Source organism: Phoxinus phoxinus, assembly GCF_949152265.1.
Source record: "Phoxinus phoxinus genome assembly, chromosome: 2".
Classification (NCBI taxonomy): Eukaryota; Metazoa; Chordata; class Actinopteri; order Cypriniformes; family Leuciscidae; genus Phoxinus; species Phoxinus phoxinus.
The window spans coordinates 3016478-3033498 of record NC_136877.1 but is presented as its reverse complement, the minus strand read 5'-3'; the positions used below and the strand labels follow the sequence as shown (position 1 = coordinate 3033498).

Here is a 17021-nt window from a genome sequence, read left to right as displayed (position 1 = left end):
TGAGTAGAAAGTAGTAACGTCAGGGATGATTTTGGTTGGAAATGAAAGTCTGGTTGACGTCAGAACTCGACTGATGTTGGTTTATGGCGTCAACCGATTTTCAACCACAATATAACATCTGTCCAACGTTGGAGATTAACGTCAATCTGACATTGGATTCTGACATCAACATGATTTTAATTTTCAACGTTGGGTTTGGTCTTCTAAATGCGAATTTTGTCATTGTTTTGGAGCACACTAGCTTATAGATAACACGGCTAACATATTCATACTAAAAGCCAAACAACTGGGAACAGCCATTTGTGTGTCCGAAACCATTGTGGACGTTATTGAGTGACTTATTCAATCCCACGACTGGAACTGTGTTATAGAAATAAATGTGATATTGATATGAGGGTAGCAGGCAGAGATTCAGAGGCATAAGGTACTGTAAATTGGCTATTACATGCAACAATAATAAAATAATGCATTGACATTTACTTTTATACTTAAGTACTTTTAAAAATGAGTACTTCTGTACTTTTACTTAAAATCGGTAAAAATCGGTCTTTACAACTTTTACTTGTAACGGAGTAATATTTGACCAGTAGTATCTGTACTTTTACTCAAGTAAGGAAGTTGTGTACTTTGTCCACCTCTGTGTGTGTGTAACCAATCGCTTTGTTTGGACGGTTTACGTGAATGCAGTTTTAAAACGGAGCAACATGCTCTGTGGTGTAGTTAAGAACTACAGTTAATAGCATCTATATCAATTCAGTTATATAGATTATACTGTGTTCCAACTTTTGTTGTAATATGTGTGTCTGTTGATGCTGTCGATCTCATTCAGATTTGTATTTATCTGCAAACCCCATTGTTCTAAGCCATTATAATATGACTCTCATAAAAGTACAAACTACATCACTGGATAGTTATATTTTCAAAAAGACATTGACATTCACTTTAAGGAAGCTTGTTTCTGCCACAGAATAAAACCTTTTAAAAGACAATTGCCACGTTTTAGCTCTCAATTGATAGATATCAAGTCAAAATTACATTTTATAAAGTTGCAATTGTGTGTTATAAAGTCAGAATTGCAAGATAAAAACTCTCAACTCTCAATATAAAATCACGAAATTCTGACTTTATAACACAATTGCGACTTTATATCACGCAAATCTGACTTTATAACATATCGCGCAATTCTGACTTTATAAAGCGCAATTGCAACTTTATGGCCCCTATTTTAGCGATCTGAAACGCAAGTGTCAAAGCGCAAAGCACAAGTAACTTTGTGGACGGAAACTTCAGGGCCGTAAAACACAGAGAAGTGACATTGGGGATGATGGGAGAAACCACACAAATTAGCTTTGGTTAAACAGGCGTATAATAATTTGGGTAAATGTGTAGCCTAATCTAGATCTAGATAGATTTTTTTCACATCTTCATGGACACAACAATGATTTCCCTCGTGTGTTAATATTTTTCCTTGTAATAATGTATGATTTGCAAAAATGAAAACTGCTGCGTCCGTTTATATTAGAGAATCAAAGTGTGTGTGTGTTGTTCACACGCTACATAATGGCCAAGCATGCGCATTTAAAATAGCATATGACTAACGTGCCACTGTCTTTAGACTCGGTTTTTCCTGGTCTGTGGCGGAATTGTTTTCTAAAACTGGAAAATCGCACCAGGGAACGTTTGTGCCGGAACACGCTCCTCTTTTCACTGAACCGCCCCCGCGAGCGCAAGTTCATTCCCTAATTTACCGACGTGCGTCTGAGGAGGGAAAAGTCTGCCGTGCGCGGGTGCAAAATAGGAATGATACATTCGTCGGTGTACAAAGTCAATTGCGCTGGGTGCAAGATAGGGCCCATTATCTCGCAATTCTGACTTTATCATGCAATTGCGACTTTATATCTCGCAATTCTGACTTTATCACGCAATTGCGACTTTATATCTCGCAACTCTGACTTTATCACGCAATTGTGACTTTATATCTCACAATTCTGACTTTATATCTTGCAATTCTGACTTTATATCTCGCAATTCTGACTTTATATCTTGCAATTCTGACTTTATCACGCAATTGCGACTTTATATCTCGCAATTCTGACTTTATCATGCAATTGCGACTTTATATCTCGCAATTCTGACTTTATCACGCAATTGCGACTTTATATCTCGCAATTCTGACTTTATCACGCAATTGCGACTTTATATCTCGCAATTCTGACTTTATCATGCAATTGCGACTTTATATCTCGCAATTCTGACTTTATCATGCAATTGCGACTTTATATCTCGCAACTCTGACTTTATCACGCAATTGCGACTTTATATCTCACAATTCTGACTTTATATCTCGCAATTCTGACTTTATAACTTGCAATTGCAACTTTATATCTCGCAATTCTGACTTTATAAAGCAATTGCGACTTTGTATCACGCAATTCTGACTTTATATCTCGCAATTCTGACTTTATATCTCGCAATTCTGACTTTATAACTCGCAATTGTGAGATAAAAAAGTCAGCATTGTGAGATAAAAAGTTGCAATTATCTTTTTTATTTTTCATTCTGTGGCGGAAACAAGCTTCAATATCACTTAGTGTGAACTTGTGAAGTGTGTTTTTCAGGTCTACAGTGAGGAACTGGTTTACCTGCACCAGATCTTCAGGGAGATGTTTGCCGTTTTCTGAGACTCGGATGGGTGGGATGACCCAGTCTCTCTTCACCCTGACCAGTGGACCCGCGCTCCTGAGTCTCCATGGGTTCAGATCGCTCGACTTCACCTGGAACAAAACACACACACAGTGATCAGACCCTGGAGGCTCTTCACTGACACACACACACACAGTCTACAGCAGCTTTAAGGGGCCGTTAACATAACACCGATTTCAACTAAACATAGTTGTAACACACATGTTTTAAAATACTTTCTCACATGCCAGAATGACGAAACTTAGTGTATTTACTAGTTGCCATATCAACACTATATAAATAATACTAAACATGGAAAACTAGTTGTAACACACTTGTTTCACGAGTTTGCGTGTCCATATAATCTTAGCGTAAGTGGTAAACGGATTTGGCTTGCTGTCTGCTATAGAGGGGCTCAGAGAGGATATTCAACTAAACACAGAAAACTGGTGCGTTTTGACCACCTGTCAGCAGCATTTTGGGGACCTGAAAACGGATTTCAATGGGTATGTTTTAAAATGACACCGATGTACTTAAAACAGAAACGTTTTTCCTTTGCACTTTTCATGTTCAGACGACAGCGTTGTCAAAACGATACCAGTTCAAACGAATCTGTAAAAACAACAAAAACTATTGAACTCTGCTGTCAGGCCAGTAGATGGCGATGTCACTTTGTCAAGAAACACTACGCACCTATAGGGCTGCACGATTAATCGAAATTAAACAGCACACGATTTGGCAAAGGCTGCGATTATTTTATGTGCAGCTTGTCAGTGAAGCACGGCTCTGTGATCAATAGTAAATAATGCTCCATCTGAACACCAGAGGGCGTCTCACACACACACACACACACACACACACACACACACACACACACACACACACACACAGCTGTTCAGTGGGGAAACAGGCTCAGTTTACTGGCCTGTCGGCTGTCGCTCTGAAACACGTTCTGGTTTACTGCACCTGACAGAGGTCAAAGGTCAGAGGTCAGCTGCTAAACGTGCTTTAGTGACAAAATTGCACACGCGGTGACAGAATTCTCACACACACCGACACAATGTGTGTCAAACAGTGAAACATTCTCACCAAGACTGATTTATGAAACTACAAGAACTATGCAACTGTAGTATTTTGCCCAAGTTAAACGCGGGAAGATTGAGTAAATGGTTTTATTATTATTATTAATAAATGGTGAGTAAACTGAAATTTACCAGGCATAAATATACATATCTCACCATCTATGAAACTATATTTTGCTTTATTATTATATAGGATACCCTTGTAAAACAAACAAACAAACAAAAAAGTGTTTTTTTGTATTTAACAAATGCACTTGTATTGTACTTCAGATCTTAAAAGTATATATATTTAAAAATGTCTTGCAGATAATATAATATTAATGAAATAAAACACCACAAAAGTGAACTTAAAAAGTGTCCACTTTCATGACTGTTTCTTAACACACTTAAAAAGTGCGTTTAGTTAAAAAAAAGTACACTTATTTAACACATGTATAATACTTTATTATGATTTGAATTATAGTGTGTTACTCAATATTACATTTAAAGTGCATTTATTTTAAATGTAGGCTACTAAATTGCAACTTCATTACAAATGTGCAATTACAAATATATTTAAATACAAGATGTAAACTAGAAATTACATTAAAGTATGTTTTAGTTTACCAGCTGTACACTTGAACCACAGTTCAAAGACAATACAAGTAATTATATTTATATAACGATATAAAGATATACTGTAGGTGGTTCAAAAAGCACACTTAAGTTCAACTAATTGCATTTATTAGACATTAAAACTATAATAAATGTCAATGTAATTACAGTTAACATGATAAAAACATTACATTCAGTTTGCATGGAAGTATATTATTTCTGTAGTAAGTATTAATAAGTACTATGTACTTATAAAGTGTACTTATTTTTCACAAGGGTATTTGGTTTCACATGATTTATTTAAAAGCTTGTAATTTTCTTTTTAGCTGCAACCTTTTTTTTTAACGAAAATACAATAAATAGTTTCTGATTGAAAACCATGTAGTATAATGTTGCAAGGAAAAAATAATTGTAGAGTGATTCCAATGATGGTTTCTGTCCCGTTATCGTTATGATTGTGTTGTAGACTCTTCTATTATTTTATATTTAGATTGACTTTTAGATATCTTTAACAGAAGTTACGGTGGCCGACAGGAGGTGATGTCCTCGTCAAACAGCAGAGAGTAGCCAGTTAAACAATGAGGTTTCTTTACCAATATAAATTAGGAAATTATGTTAAATATATTATTCAGTAAAACGATGTTATTGCGAATATTTTTGTTACTTGTTCATCATTGTGTCAGTGTTTTATTCGCTGACTTTAGCTTCTTTGCATGAGGAACAACATAGTGACGAAACGCGTTTGTCCGTTCAGGGCCACCGTAGAAACATCTCGATGTAAGCGGATCAGCGGTGTGTGTGTGTAGAGAGAAATGCTCATTCTAAGCTTAATAAAAACAACGCTTCATTAAGTAAGGTCTTTATACACCCCTGAAAAAATATCATATTGGATTTCTGTCAACAGATCCTCCTAAATATTACACAATGCACCTTTAAAAATGCAATAATAATTCATCACCATATAAGAATCCTGAATATCCGCGATGCCTGTGATAGTCCTCGTGCATCGGTGAAGTGTTTTGCAGAATGCTGGACATTACATGCATACTCAGACCCTTACACACACTAATCTTAGCGCCGCTGGGTTCTCTGTTCTGCTAGTGTAGCGCTACATTACACTCACGGTTTACTCTGGTATTCCAAGGCCAATGGCATGTGGCAAGACTGTCTTAAAGCTACACTGTGTGATTTTTACCCCCATCTAGCGGTGAAAAGGTATATGACCATCCAGTGAATATTAGTTTCTGTTCCTCTCAATTCCGATTTCGTTTTAACTCCTACGGTGGCCAATGTAGTCCAAGATTAACATGGCTTCCAGTTCGACCTCGTCCATGAGTATTCCTTCAAGTGATGAGGTTACTTTAGAAAACTATTATAATTTGCAGTAATTTAATTTGTCAGTTAACATATAGGTTATGACATCTATGTAAAATGAATAATAGTTTTATGTTTTCGTTATTTTTTTACCATTTCATTGCAAGTAAATATACATTAATGAGCACAAATATTTTTGAAAGAACTAAGTGTTTTTAGCTAAGAATAAACTAAAAAAGTTACACAGTGTAGCTTTAAATGGATAATTCACCCAGAAATGTAAACTCTGTCAGTAATTACTCTTCCTCATGTTGTTCAACCCCGTAAGACTCTCGTTCATCTTCAGAACACAAATTAAGATATTTTTGATGAAATCTGAGAGCTGTCTCACTCCTCCATAGGCTTAACATACATCAAGACAGAATATGCTAATCAATGACTAGAAGATAACTACACATAATCTACATAAATTCATCAACTAACCATTCAGAAATGTCCTGTTCTTCTACATGTTGTCACTTCTTCTTGAGTCTCTCCATCATTGTCTGACTCCGGTTTGAACATAAGGCTTAAAGTTTTTGAAATGTTCAGTGTGTGCGTGTGTGTGTGTGAGGTAAAAGGACACAGGCTCTTGAAGCTCCGCCCCCTGTGCCGGGAGCAGAAGCTCATTTGCATTTAAAGGGACAGACACAAAACGGTGTGTTTTTGCTCACTCTCAAAAAGTGACTTTAACATGCTATATAAAGATATCTGTGGGGTATTTTGAGCTAAAACTTCACACACACACTCTGGGGACATCAGAGACTTGTTGTACATCTTGTCAAAAGGGCATTACACCAACACTTTAACAGAATACTACTCGTGTGGGATTGGATATTTGAGAGTGGAATGATTGTGTTGTCTTCTGGGTGGGATTTACTGAACGTCTCTTGATGTGTTTAACAGAGCTGCACATTTGGCTACTTCTCTTCTCATTGACCCATAGAGCTTTTATGAGTGTCTGCTAATGCACTTCTTCACCTCATTTAGGACACGCATGAGTGTCTGTACATCCTCCGTTCTTTTATTAAGTTTCTGTTTAACATGAGCTTTTTAAGCGAAGCATCACTAACTCCCTGGACTGTCCGCATGCGGAGAGAAAGTGTGATTACATGAAATAGAGCCTTTTTCCTTCACCGCTTTCTCCTCAGAAAAAGACCCGGTGATCTCACATCTCTCGATGTTTCAGATTCTCCAAAATACAGAAGTCTGCAAATCAAAACTCAAATTCTTCCGCTTTTGTTTCTCATAAGGATTTTAACGTCCTCCTGAAGTCAATAATTTTATCCCTTAAAAATTGATCTCTAAAATTAAAAACGTTTTTTTTTCCTTGAAAATTTCTTCATGCCTTAAAATATCTTGAATGTAACTCGACACCCTTGCCTCATTTAGTATGCGCGGTTCTATGAATATGCAAATGAGCCCCGCCTCCACTCACTCACTCACTCAGAGATCCACTGGTGGACGATCACACGTTGATCTGATTGATTACAAGGTAGTGTGTGACGTCAGAAACACCAGAGATTTCAAACCGTGTTTTTGAGACTGTCTTTGGTTCACTGCCGTTTTAAGCAGAAAATACTCAGCAATGCTGTCGATTTATGAACTTACACATGGTGTGTCTTAAAGCAGATTAATAACACCACATATAGACATATAAACAACATTAAAAACTGGATTTACAACTCAGGGGGACTTTAAGAAATCACATGTATTGTGATGGTCCATCTACTAATGACTGCTAGGTTACTTATAGTTATCAGAATGTCTAAAGTGAACCATCGAAACCAAGTGTACGTTAAAATCTGAGAGAAATCTGATCCTCCCGAGCCGTATGTGAAAACATTTGCTCTGGGGAAGCACTGATCTGACTCAGCGCTGAAAATACCCTGAACCAGAGACAACAGGTGTCGATCACAGGCTCTCTGGAAACCTCACATTCAACTGTCCAACAAACTCTTTTCTTCAGGACAGTTTCATGAACGTCCAAGAAAGTGCAAACTTTGGGACATTCCAGATCACAGTTGCTCTCTGTGTCACATCTAACCCAGTTCAGCTCAACTTTTACCAGAGTAAGACATTCCTAAAGCTCCACACACACACACACACACACATACACACACACCACACACACACACACACGGCAGGGTCAGCTGGTCCAAGCCTCGGCGTGACTAACACAATCCGATACACACATTTCTGAAGACGAGAAGAAACGAGCGAGTGTGGAACACATTATTTGGAACACATACAGAGTTCTTGTGTGTGTGTGTGTGTGTGTGTGTGTGTGTGTTTTATTTAGTTATACAGTAGTGGCTGAAAGTGTTGTCCGGCCTGTAGGAAAAATGACATCTTTATTTAAATATAACAAACATTTGGCCAATCCTGCACAGTCATAAAGCCTAAACAACATATTATAGTGCAATATGTAATAAATTACAAAAATGTAATTGATATAAACTTTATATTTTTGAAATAATTCATTCCTTTGAGCCACAACATGTCAAATACTGTATACGGTATTAAAAGCGCTTAATTCAGAGAATATGGATATGGCAAGCTTGTATATAATAATAATAATAATAATAATTAATAATAATAATTCGTTACATTTATATAGCGCTTTATCTGAGACCTCAAAGCGCTTTACATAGAAGGGGGGGAATCTCCTCAACCACCACCAATGTGCAGCATCCACTTGGATGATGCGACGGCAGCCATATTGCGCCAGAACGCCCACCACACACCAGCTTACTGGTGGAGAGGAGACAGAGTGATGAAGCCAATTAGTATATATAGGAGGATGATTAGGAGGCCATGATGGACAGCGGCCAAGGGGCAAATTTGGCCAGGATGCCGGGGTTACACCCCTACTCTTTTTCGAAGGACATCCTGGGATTTTTAATGACCACAGAGAGTCAGGACCTCGGTTTAACGTCTCATCCGAAGGACGGCGCTCTTTTGTCAGTATAGTGTCCCCGTCACTACACTGGGGTGTTAGGACCCACACAGACCACAGGGTGAGCACCCCCTGCTGGCCTCACTAACACCTCTACCAGCAGCAACCTGGTTTTTCCCAGGAGGTCTCCCATCCAGGTACTAACCAGGCTCAGCCCCGCTTAGCTTCAGTGGGCAACCAGTCTTGGGCTACAGGGTGATATGGCTGCTGGGTCGTAACTGACCTCATAATTGACCTCATAATTCATAAATCTGTATGATCAGTTCATCTCTGCATGTGATGCTGTGTGTCGAGAGGTCAGAGGTCACACAGGTGGACACCTTCTGTCTTTGCATTCCTCAATAGGTCCAGTATCTATCTATCTTTCTTTCTTTCTTTCTTTCTTTCTTTCTTTCTTTCTTTCTTTCTTTCCTCCAGTTATTTGATGTTTCTGGTTTATTTTACAGTAACTGACCCTGATGTCAGGAACATTGAACCCTTACGGACCACAATGCTGTCATGCTAATTCAGGACCGGAAATAATCACCGTAATAACCGCGGGTGAACGCCGTCCCATCTCGGTTTCCTAATGCAGGGTTGTGTCAGAATGGGAGAAACACAGTTTCCAGGAGGACTGACCCTCACCAGCTGCTGTATTAACTGGGTCTGCTCGTAGCGTGGCCTGGGAACGCTGACCTCCTATTTCCACCGACAAGATTAGCATGTCAGACAAATGTGGTCGAGTCTGCATCTGGGAACAGCTGCGTATTAGCAAGACCTCGAAGAGACATGTGCGTCTCAATGCTCTCCGCGAGACACAAGCCTCTCCCAGATTAACTCCCACCAGACACCTTTAATTAAACTACATTATCTGCGTCTCAACAGTCACATGACCAAAGAACAACAGAATTAGAAGAAAACTATCAATTCATCAGCAAGTGGAAAACTGTGGAAACTTCGAAGGCCAACGGTGATCGTCTTCATGTATTGCACACACTCTCTTAATTGTTACATCAGTTTTGCACAGAATTGTTTCTCACAGAATTACACCAAAAAAAAAGGTTGCAATTTATTTTACAGTCCTGTTCCCTACATACCTGTACTATGTACTTATGATAGTAATTACAATAACTGGGTAATAACCCTACTAAACCTAAGCTTAACCCATGTAGTTTCCTTATATTACCCTTAGGCAAAGGACACTGTAAGTGCAAATACAGTAAAATAAAGTTCACTATAGCAATCTTACACGTTTCCTCCAGAGTTTCATAAGACGTCTTAACAATATTCAGCGTTTAGATTATATGTACATATGTGCTGTGCGCTTTCCTCTCAATAACACAATAAACACAACAACAATGACATCTTCACCCTTTATTTAAATATCATCAAAGATTTGTTACAGATTGTGTGAGTATATTGCATAGTTGTGCTTGGAGTTGATTGGTTGGTCAAACTTTAGATTATATTACTATTACTTATTATATTACTAATCATTGTTTAAACTATGAACTACTTTGGCATCAATTAACTCCTAATTGCGTATTAATAGTTAGTAAGGTAGTTCAGTTTAGGATTAAGGGATGTAGAATATGGTCATCCAGAATAAGGCATTACTAATAATTAACAGCTAATATCCTAGTAATACAGTATGCATGCTGATAAGCATATAGTTAATAGTGAGAATTGGAGCCTAAACTAAAGTGTTACCAATTGTTTTATTCAGGCAATGAGGCTCTATCAATAACAACTGTATAGTTCTGTACCGTAAGACTTCATTTGGTCAGTCTGCTTTTTCATATAAAAGTGCAAAGTTGTGGAATTCATTACCCACTGAATTTAAAACCATTACTGAGCTTAAAATGTTTACTTCTTGAGTTAAGTCTTCGATGAAATCGAAACAGGAATGTACCCATTTGTAGATAGCTGGTTTGTGTATGTAAGTGATTTATATGGTGTGTCTTTAGATATGTTTTTAAGATGAAATAGTAAATATTGTAGTGTAAAGGCCCAACCATGGACTGGAGTTGAAAATTAGCAATAGCTATAAACTCTTTTTGCATAGCATCAGTTACAGACTTGTTTTGTACTATGTTTAATTGCAATGTCCATGTCAAATACTGTCCTAACCTACCAAATTGTGCATCATATTTAGCAAGACTGTCATACAAAGAAATTACAAACATATGCAATATGTAAAGCTTTTTCCTGAACGTTTAATTAATTTTTTGCAAAATAAAACCTTTAGCTGTACTTTGCCTTTTTTATCAAATAAATGTTTTGTCAGATAAGTACCAAGTTTAGTGTTTTGTTTGTAGCAGCTCTGCGATTCGGCTCTCCAGTAAAGTCACGTCACATTGATTTATATAAAGTACTTTATACAATAGATTGATTTAAAGCAGCAGCTTTACAGTAGGCCTAATAAAAATGAAAGAAAATGAAAAATGTGTCAGTGTCTCTTTCAATCAGAATTACAGCTTCAGTTTCTATTATAAAGCGTCTCTCCAGTGTAAGAAAGGAACCGGAGAAGATTTACACATCAAAAAAGGCGGAGCCTCAGAGCCACACCCACTTATTACATCACTACCACTGGCCAATGGGAGGTCAGAGGCGTTTACCAGCGAACTTTACAGAAAAGTCCAATTTCACCTTCAACTTTATACAATTTAAAGCATTTCATCATAAGGCTTTTTTTTTCTAAGACCCCCCCCCCCCCCCCCCCCCCGTGGTGAAAATCCAGCTTTTAATGTTTTATGTGTCTACATGGTGTTTTTAATCTGCTTTAACACACACCATGTGTAAGTTCATAAGTGGACAGCATTGCTGAGTATTTTCTGCTTAAAACTGCAGTGAACCAAAGACAGCCTCAAACACACGGTTTGAAATCGCTGGTGTTTCTGACGTCACACACTACCTTATAACCAATCAGATCAACGTGTGATCGTCAACCAGTGGATCTCTAAATGTGAGTGGAGACGGGGCTCATTTGCATATTCATAGAACCGCGAATACTAAATGAGGCAAGGGACCAATGGGAGTTCAGAGGCGTTTAGTGAACTTTCCTGCAAAGTTCGCTCTATCAAACTGTTTCGAACTCCTGGAACAAACTCCAAACTTAATTTCGGTCTGATTTTGTTCGGAATGACGCCACCTTGTTCTTCGACTTGAAGTATATCGGGGCATTTAAAGTGGCAAGATTTGCAAAGTCAGAGATTTTAATATAGACGAAGGACTGAATAATCTGAGATCCACATTCATTTTACAGCTCTGTGCTCTTCATGGACTGTCTATTAATATGTATCCTAAATAAATGTTGATCCTTAAATTGAACTGATCCTATGTTATAAAAAGTCTATGTATGATAATAGCTAATGCTTTGGGGAAAATTGGTCGGTTTCAATCAAAGAGTCAAAGTAACTCAATGCAATTGTTCTTGAATTGCTCATAAATATCATCAAATCATCTCAAATCAAGTCTCCAGAACGAATCTCTCATTTCAGAATCTGTGTCTCATTGCAAATCTAAACGGTTGATTGTGGGAAATATTCGGCTTTCTCATTCGTTGTCTTCATAATTACACTAACTGACCTTGACGTCAAACGAGCTTCAAACCAGTCTCATCATTATTATTCATTATCTGTCATCATTCAATTAGTCAGAATTGACATGTGTTTAAATCATTAATTTCCAGCAACCGTATAAAACATCTGTCGGCTAGAATGGTACGTTAACCAGTTGAAGACAAACTTAACAATCAATTACTAAACACCAAAGATGATTTTAGCAGATGTGACCCAAGCAAGGTCAAAACTGTAACCACTTCAACAAGATAAACTAGCGCTAATCAAGCGTTGCTTAAAAATAAATAAAGCACAATAATGCAATCCACAACTGCTTTCCGTGTCAAACCACGATAATCTGATTACAGTAGCTTCTAACATTTGATCGCGCTGAGCAACTCATGCTGTAATTATTAAAGATAATATCAAAAACCTACAGCAAATGATAATATATATCATAATATTATATTTCATAGCAGTTTAAAAAACAAAACTATTTGAACTGGCATAAGTAATCACCCCCCATTACTTATAAAGATGGTTGCAAACTCTCAGATTATATTTTGTGGCATATCTTTTAATATTATATTAGCATTATTGAGCTATAATAAGCGATAATCTGATTACTGTAGCTTCACTTGTTTGAGGTTTCTAACGTTTGATTATGCTGAGCTATTTCAATATCAAAAACCTATAGCAAATTATAATATATATATATATATATATATCATAATATTATATTTCATAGTAGTTTAAAAAGCTAAACTATTTTCAGAAATATCCACTGGCATAAGTAATCACCCCCCATTACTTATGAGGGCGTATTGTTTGTGCCATATATTTTAATATTATATTAACATTATACATAATATCAAAAACCTACAGAAAATGATAATAAATATCATAATATTATATTTCATAGTAGTTTAAAAAACAAAACTATTTTAACTGGCATAAGTAATCACCCCCCATTACTTATGAAGAAGGTTGCAAACTCTTAGATTCTTTTTGTGCCATATTTTTTAATATTATATTAACATTGAGTTATAATTTCACTGTGCAAATGAAACCTATAATGGATCAAACGTAAAGTCCTCAGCATTGAGTTAGTAAGTAAAGTAAAGCTCGACTCACCTGACACACAACGGTCAGTATTGCACTCAGTACCGCCACGGCCCTCATCATCGGCTTCTGACCCATAAACCACAGACCAACGCTAACGCACTGGAGATGCAACAGTGTGTGTGAAGACTGAAGCCAAGTTTGCAGTGAGACTGTGTGTCTCTCGCTCCTCGTGTCTCAGACTTGAGTGACAGCACATGTGTGTGTGAAGAGGCTGCGATCCCATTCCCAGCCCCCACGACACTCTCCCATGGCATGAACACACACCCCAGAAAATACTTGACCCAGTCATTGTGAAGAATACACCGCCAATGAAAATAACTAGATAAGTAAAATTTCAGGAAAAACTTTGATGTTGGCTTGACAGAGCCAGGTCTGAAAGTTTAAAATAACTTCGAAAGCTAACTCAGAGAAAGTAAAATGCATGTTGCTAGCATGATCCTAGCATGTTTTAACATTTTTCTAGCATTTTTGACCACATTGCTAGCATGAATTAGCATGTTTTATTACAATTCTAGCATGTATTAGCATGTTGCTAGCCATTTTAGCATATTGTTAACATGAATTAGCATGTTGCTAGTATGTTTTAACATTGTTACTGTGAAATAGCATGTTGCAAGCACGTTTTTAACATGTTGTGATAATGTTTTGACATATTGCTAGAATGATCTTAACATGCTTTAACGTTGGCATCATGTTTTTAACACATTGCTAGCATGTTTGCTAATATGTTTTGACAAAATTCTAACATGTATTAGCATGTTGTAAAACATTGCTAGCATAAATTAGCATGTTTTGGCACATTTACTAACATGACTGTTGATAGTACATTTTAACACATTGTTAATATGTTGTAGCATTTTGCTAGCATGTTTTAACACATTGCCATCATTATTCTAACATGCTTTAACACATTGCTAACATGTTTTAACATATTTCTATTATGAATTAGCATGTTGATAGCATGTTTTAACACAATTCTAACATGCATTAGCGTGTTGTTAAAAATTTCAACACATAAATTAGCATAAATTTGCATGTTTTAGCATGTTGTGATCATGTTTTGACATATTGCTAAAATGATCTTAACATGCTATAACGTTGGCATTGTGTTTTTAGCACATTGCTAGCATGTTTGCTAATATGTTTTAACAAAATTCTAACATGTATTAGCATGTTGCTAGCATGTTGTAAAACATTGCTAACATAAATTAGCATGTTTTGTCAGATTTACTAACATGCATTAGCGTGCTGCTAAAATTTTAAACACATAAATTAGCATTGCTAGCATGTTTTAGCATGTTGCTAGCATGTTTTAGCATGTTGCTAGCATGTTTTAACACATTGCTAGCATGTTTTAACATTCTGTCCTAGGCTAGTTGCTAAGCTTTGCTATATTGACTGCTTGAATACTCTATAAGAGTTATTGTACAATAGTGTTGATACCCTCAATGAAAGTCTGTAGGATTTTGGGAACGTTCAGAAGTCCGATAAAGGAATTCTGTGTATCGGATCAGTTAGAAAACACGTAGAATAGCGAGTCAGACGATCTGAAGGCCTGAACTGAGAGAGACTGGTTAAAATTTGCTCTCAGAAGTCTTTATCAAGCCGACAATATCAATCCAGCTTTTAATGTTGTTTATGTGTCTATATGAGGTGTTATTAATCTACTTTAACACACACCATGTGTAAGTTCATTAGTGTTGTAGTCAAGACCACCTAACCCGAGACAAAGACAAGACCAAGACCAGAGTGTATCGAGACCGAGACAAGACCAAGACCAGAGTGTATCGAGACCAAGACAAGACCAAGACCAGAGTGTATCGAGACCAAGACAAGACCAAGACCAGAGTGTATCGAGACCAAGACAAGACCAAGACCAGAGTGTATCGAGACCAAGACAAGACCAAGACCAGAGTGTATCGAGACCAAGACAAGAACAAGACCAGAGTGTATCGAGACCAAGACAAGACCAAGACCAGAGTGTATCGAGACCAAGACAAGACCAAGACCAGAGTGTATCGAGACCAAGACAAGACCAAGACCAGAGTGTATCGAGACCGAGACAAGACCAAGACCAGAGTGTATCGAGACCGAGACAAGACCAAGACCAGAGTGTATCGAGACCGAGACAAGACCAAGACCAGAGTGTATCGAGACCAAGACAAGACCAAGATCAGAGTGTATCGAGACCGAGACAAGACCAAGACCAGAGTGTATCGAGACCAAGACAAGACCAAGATCAGAGTGTATCGAGACCGAGACAAGACCAAGACCAGAGTGTATCGAGACCAAGACAAGACCAAGACCAGAGTGTATCGAGACCAAGACAAGACCAAGACCAGAGTGTATCGAGACCGAGACAAGACCAAGACCAGAGTGTATCGAGACCAAGACAAGACCAAGACCAGAGTGTATCGAGACCGAGACAAGACCAAGACCAGAGTGTATCGAGACCAAGACAAGACCAAGACCAGAGTGTATCGAGACCGAGACAAGACCAAGACCAGAGTGTATCGAGACCGAGACAAGACCAAGACCAGAGTGTATCGAGACCAAGACAAGACCAAGACCAGAGTGTATCGAGACCGAGACAAGACCAAGATCAGAGTGTATCGAGACCAAGACAAGACCAAGACCAGAGTGTATCGAGACCGAGACAAGACCAAGACCAGAGTGTATCGAGACCAAGACAAGACCAAGACCAGAGTGTATCGAGACCAAGACAAGACCAAGACCAGAGTGTATCGAGACCAAGACAAGACCAAGATCAGAGTGTATCGAGACCGAGACAAGACCAAGACTTTTAGGGGCCGAGACCAAGACTGAGGGAGGGCGAGACCAAGACAAGACCAAGACCAGAGTGTATCGAGACCAAGACAAGACCAAGATCAGAGTGTATCGAGACCAAGACAAGACCAAGACCAGAGTGTATCGAGACCAAGACAAGACCAAGATCAGAGTGTATCGAGACCGAGACAAGACCAAGACTTTTAGGGGCCGAGACCAAGACTGAGGGAGGGCGAGACCAAGACAAGACCAAGATCAGAGTGTATCGAGACCGAGACAAGACCAAGATCAGAGTGTATCGAGACCGAGACAAGACCAAGACTTTTAGGGGGCGAGACCAAGACCAGCGCCCCACACTACATACATGACACAATAAAATGTGAAACATGATCAAAAGAGCTTCTCAAATTGATCTGAAAGATCCACATTCCCATAAAAACACCTAGATATTAAACACTCAAAGCTGAAATAAACTTAACCATCTTTATTCAATACTCCTGGGTGACTTCCATCATTTAGTACAGAATGTAAAACAATTATTCATTGTTCATCACTAAAGTCTTCATGTGTAAAAAAAAAAAGCCAAACATTCAACATTTAAAATGCAGAAAAGCTCCGTATTGTAATGAATACAGTAATTATATGTGAAATGTTGATGTTTAGGAACAACTATTGTAAGTAAGAGTCTTTTTTAGCTTTTATGTGTAATCAAAGCAACAAAAGATATCTAATACAAAGTGGTCAGAAAGTCAGTGGCCTAACTGCATGTGATTTATAAAAGTACGAAATTGATTTTTATTGGGAGCAGTTTCATCATATGCCAAACCTTAACAAACTGCAGTGGCAAAACACTCATAAATGTATGCTCGCTGCAACTAAACAACGCATAGATGATTAGTT

The 17021-nt window shown here is 37.9% G+C and overlaps 1 protein-coding gene across 1 annotated transcript in view; it reads right to left on the bottom strand.

Moving 5' to 3' along the window:
- cdh15 (cadherin 15, type 1, M-cadherin (myotubule)) overlaps window positions 1-13588 on the bottom strand; it is a 29785-nt gene extending 16197 nt beyond the window's left edge. The window contains exons 1-2 of the mRNA XM_079595066.1: window positions 13344-13588; window positions 2643-2774 (exon numbers count right to left, since the gene is read on the bottom strand). Of these exons, the coding sequence (XP_079451192.1) occupies window positions 2643-2774; window positions 13344-13409 (198 nt within the window). The 5' untranslated portion in view covers window positions 13410-13588. The remainder of the gene's footprint in view (window positions 1-2642; window positions 2775-13343) is intronic.
- Window positions 13589-17021: the final 3433 nt, after the last annotated feature.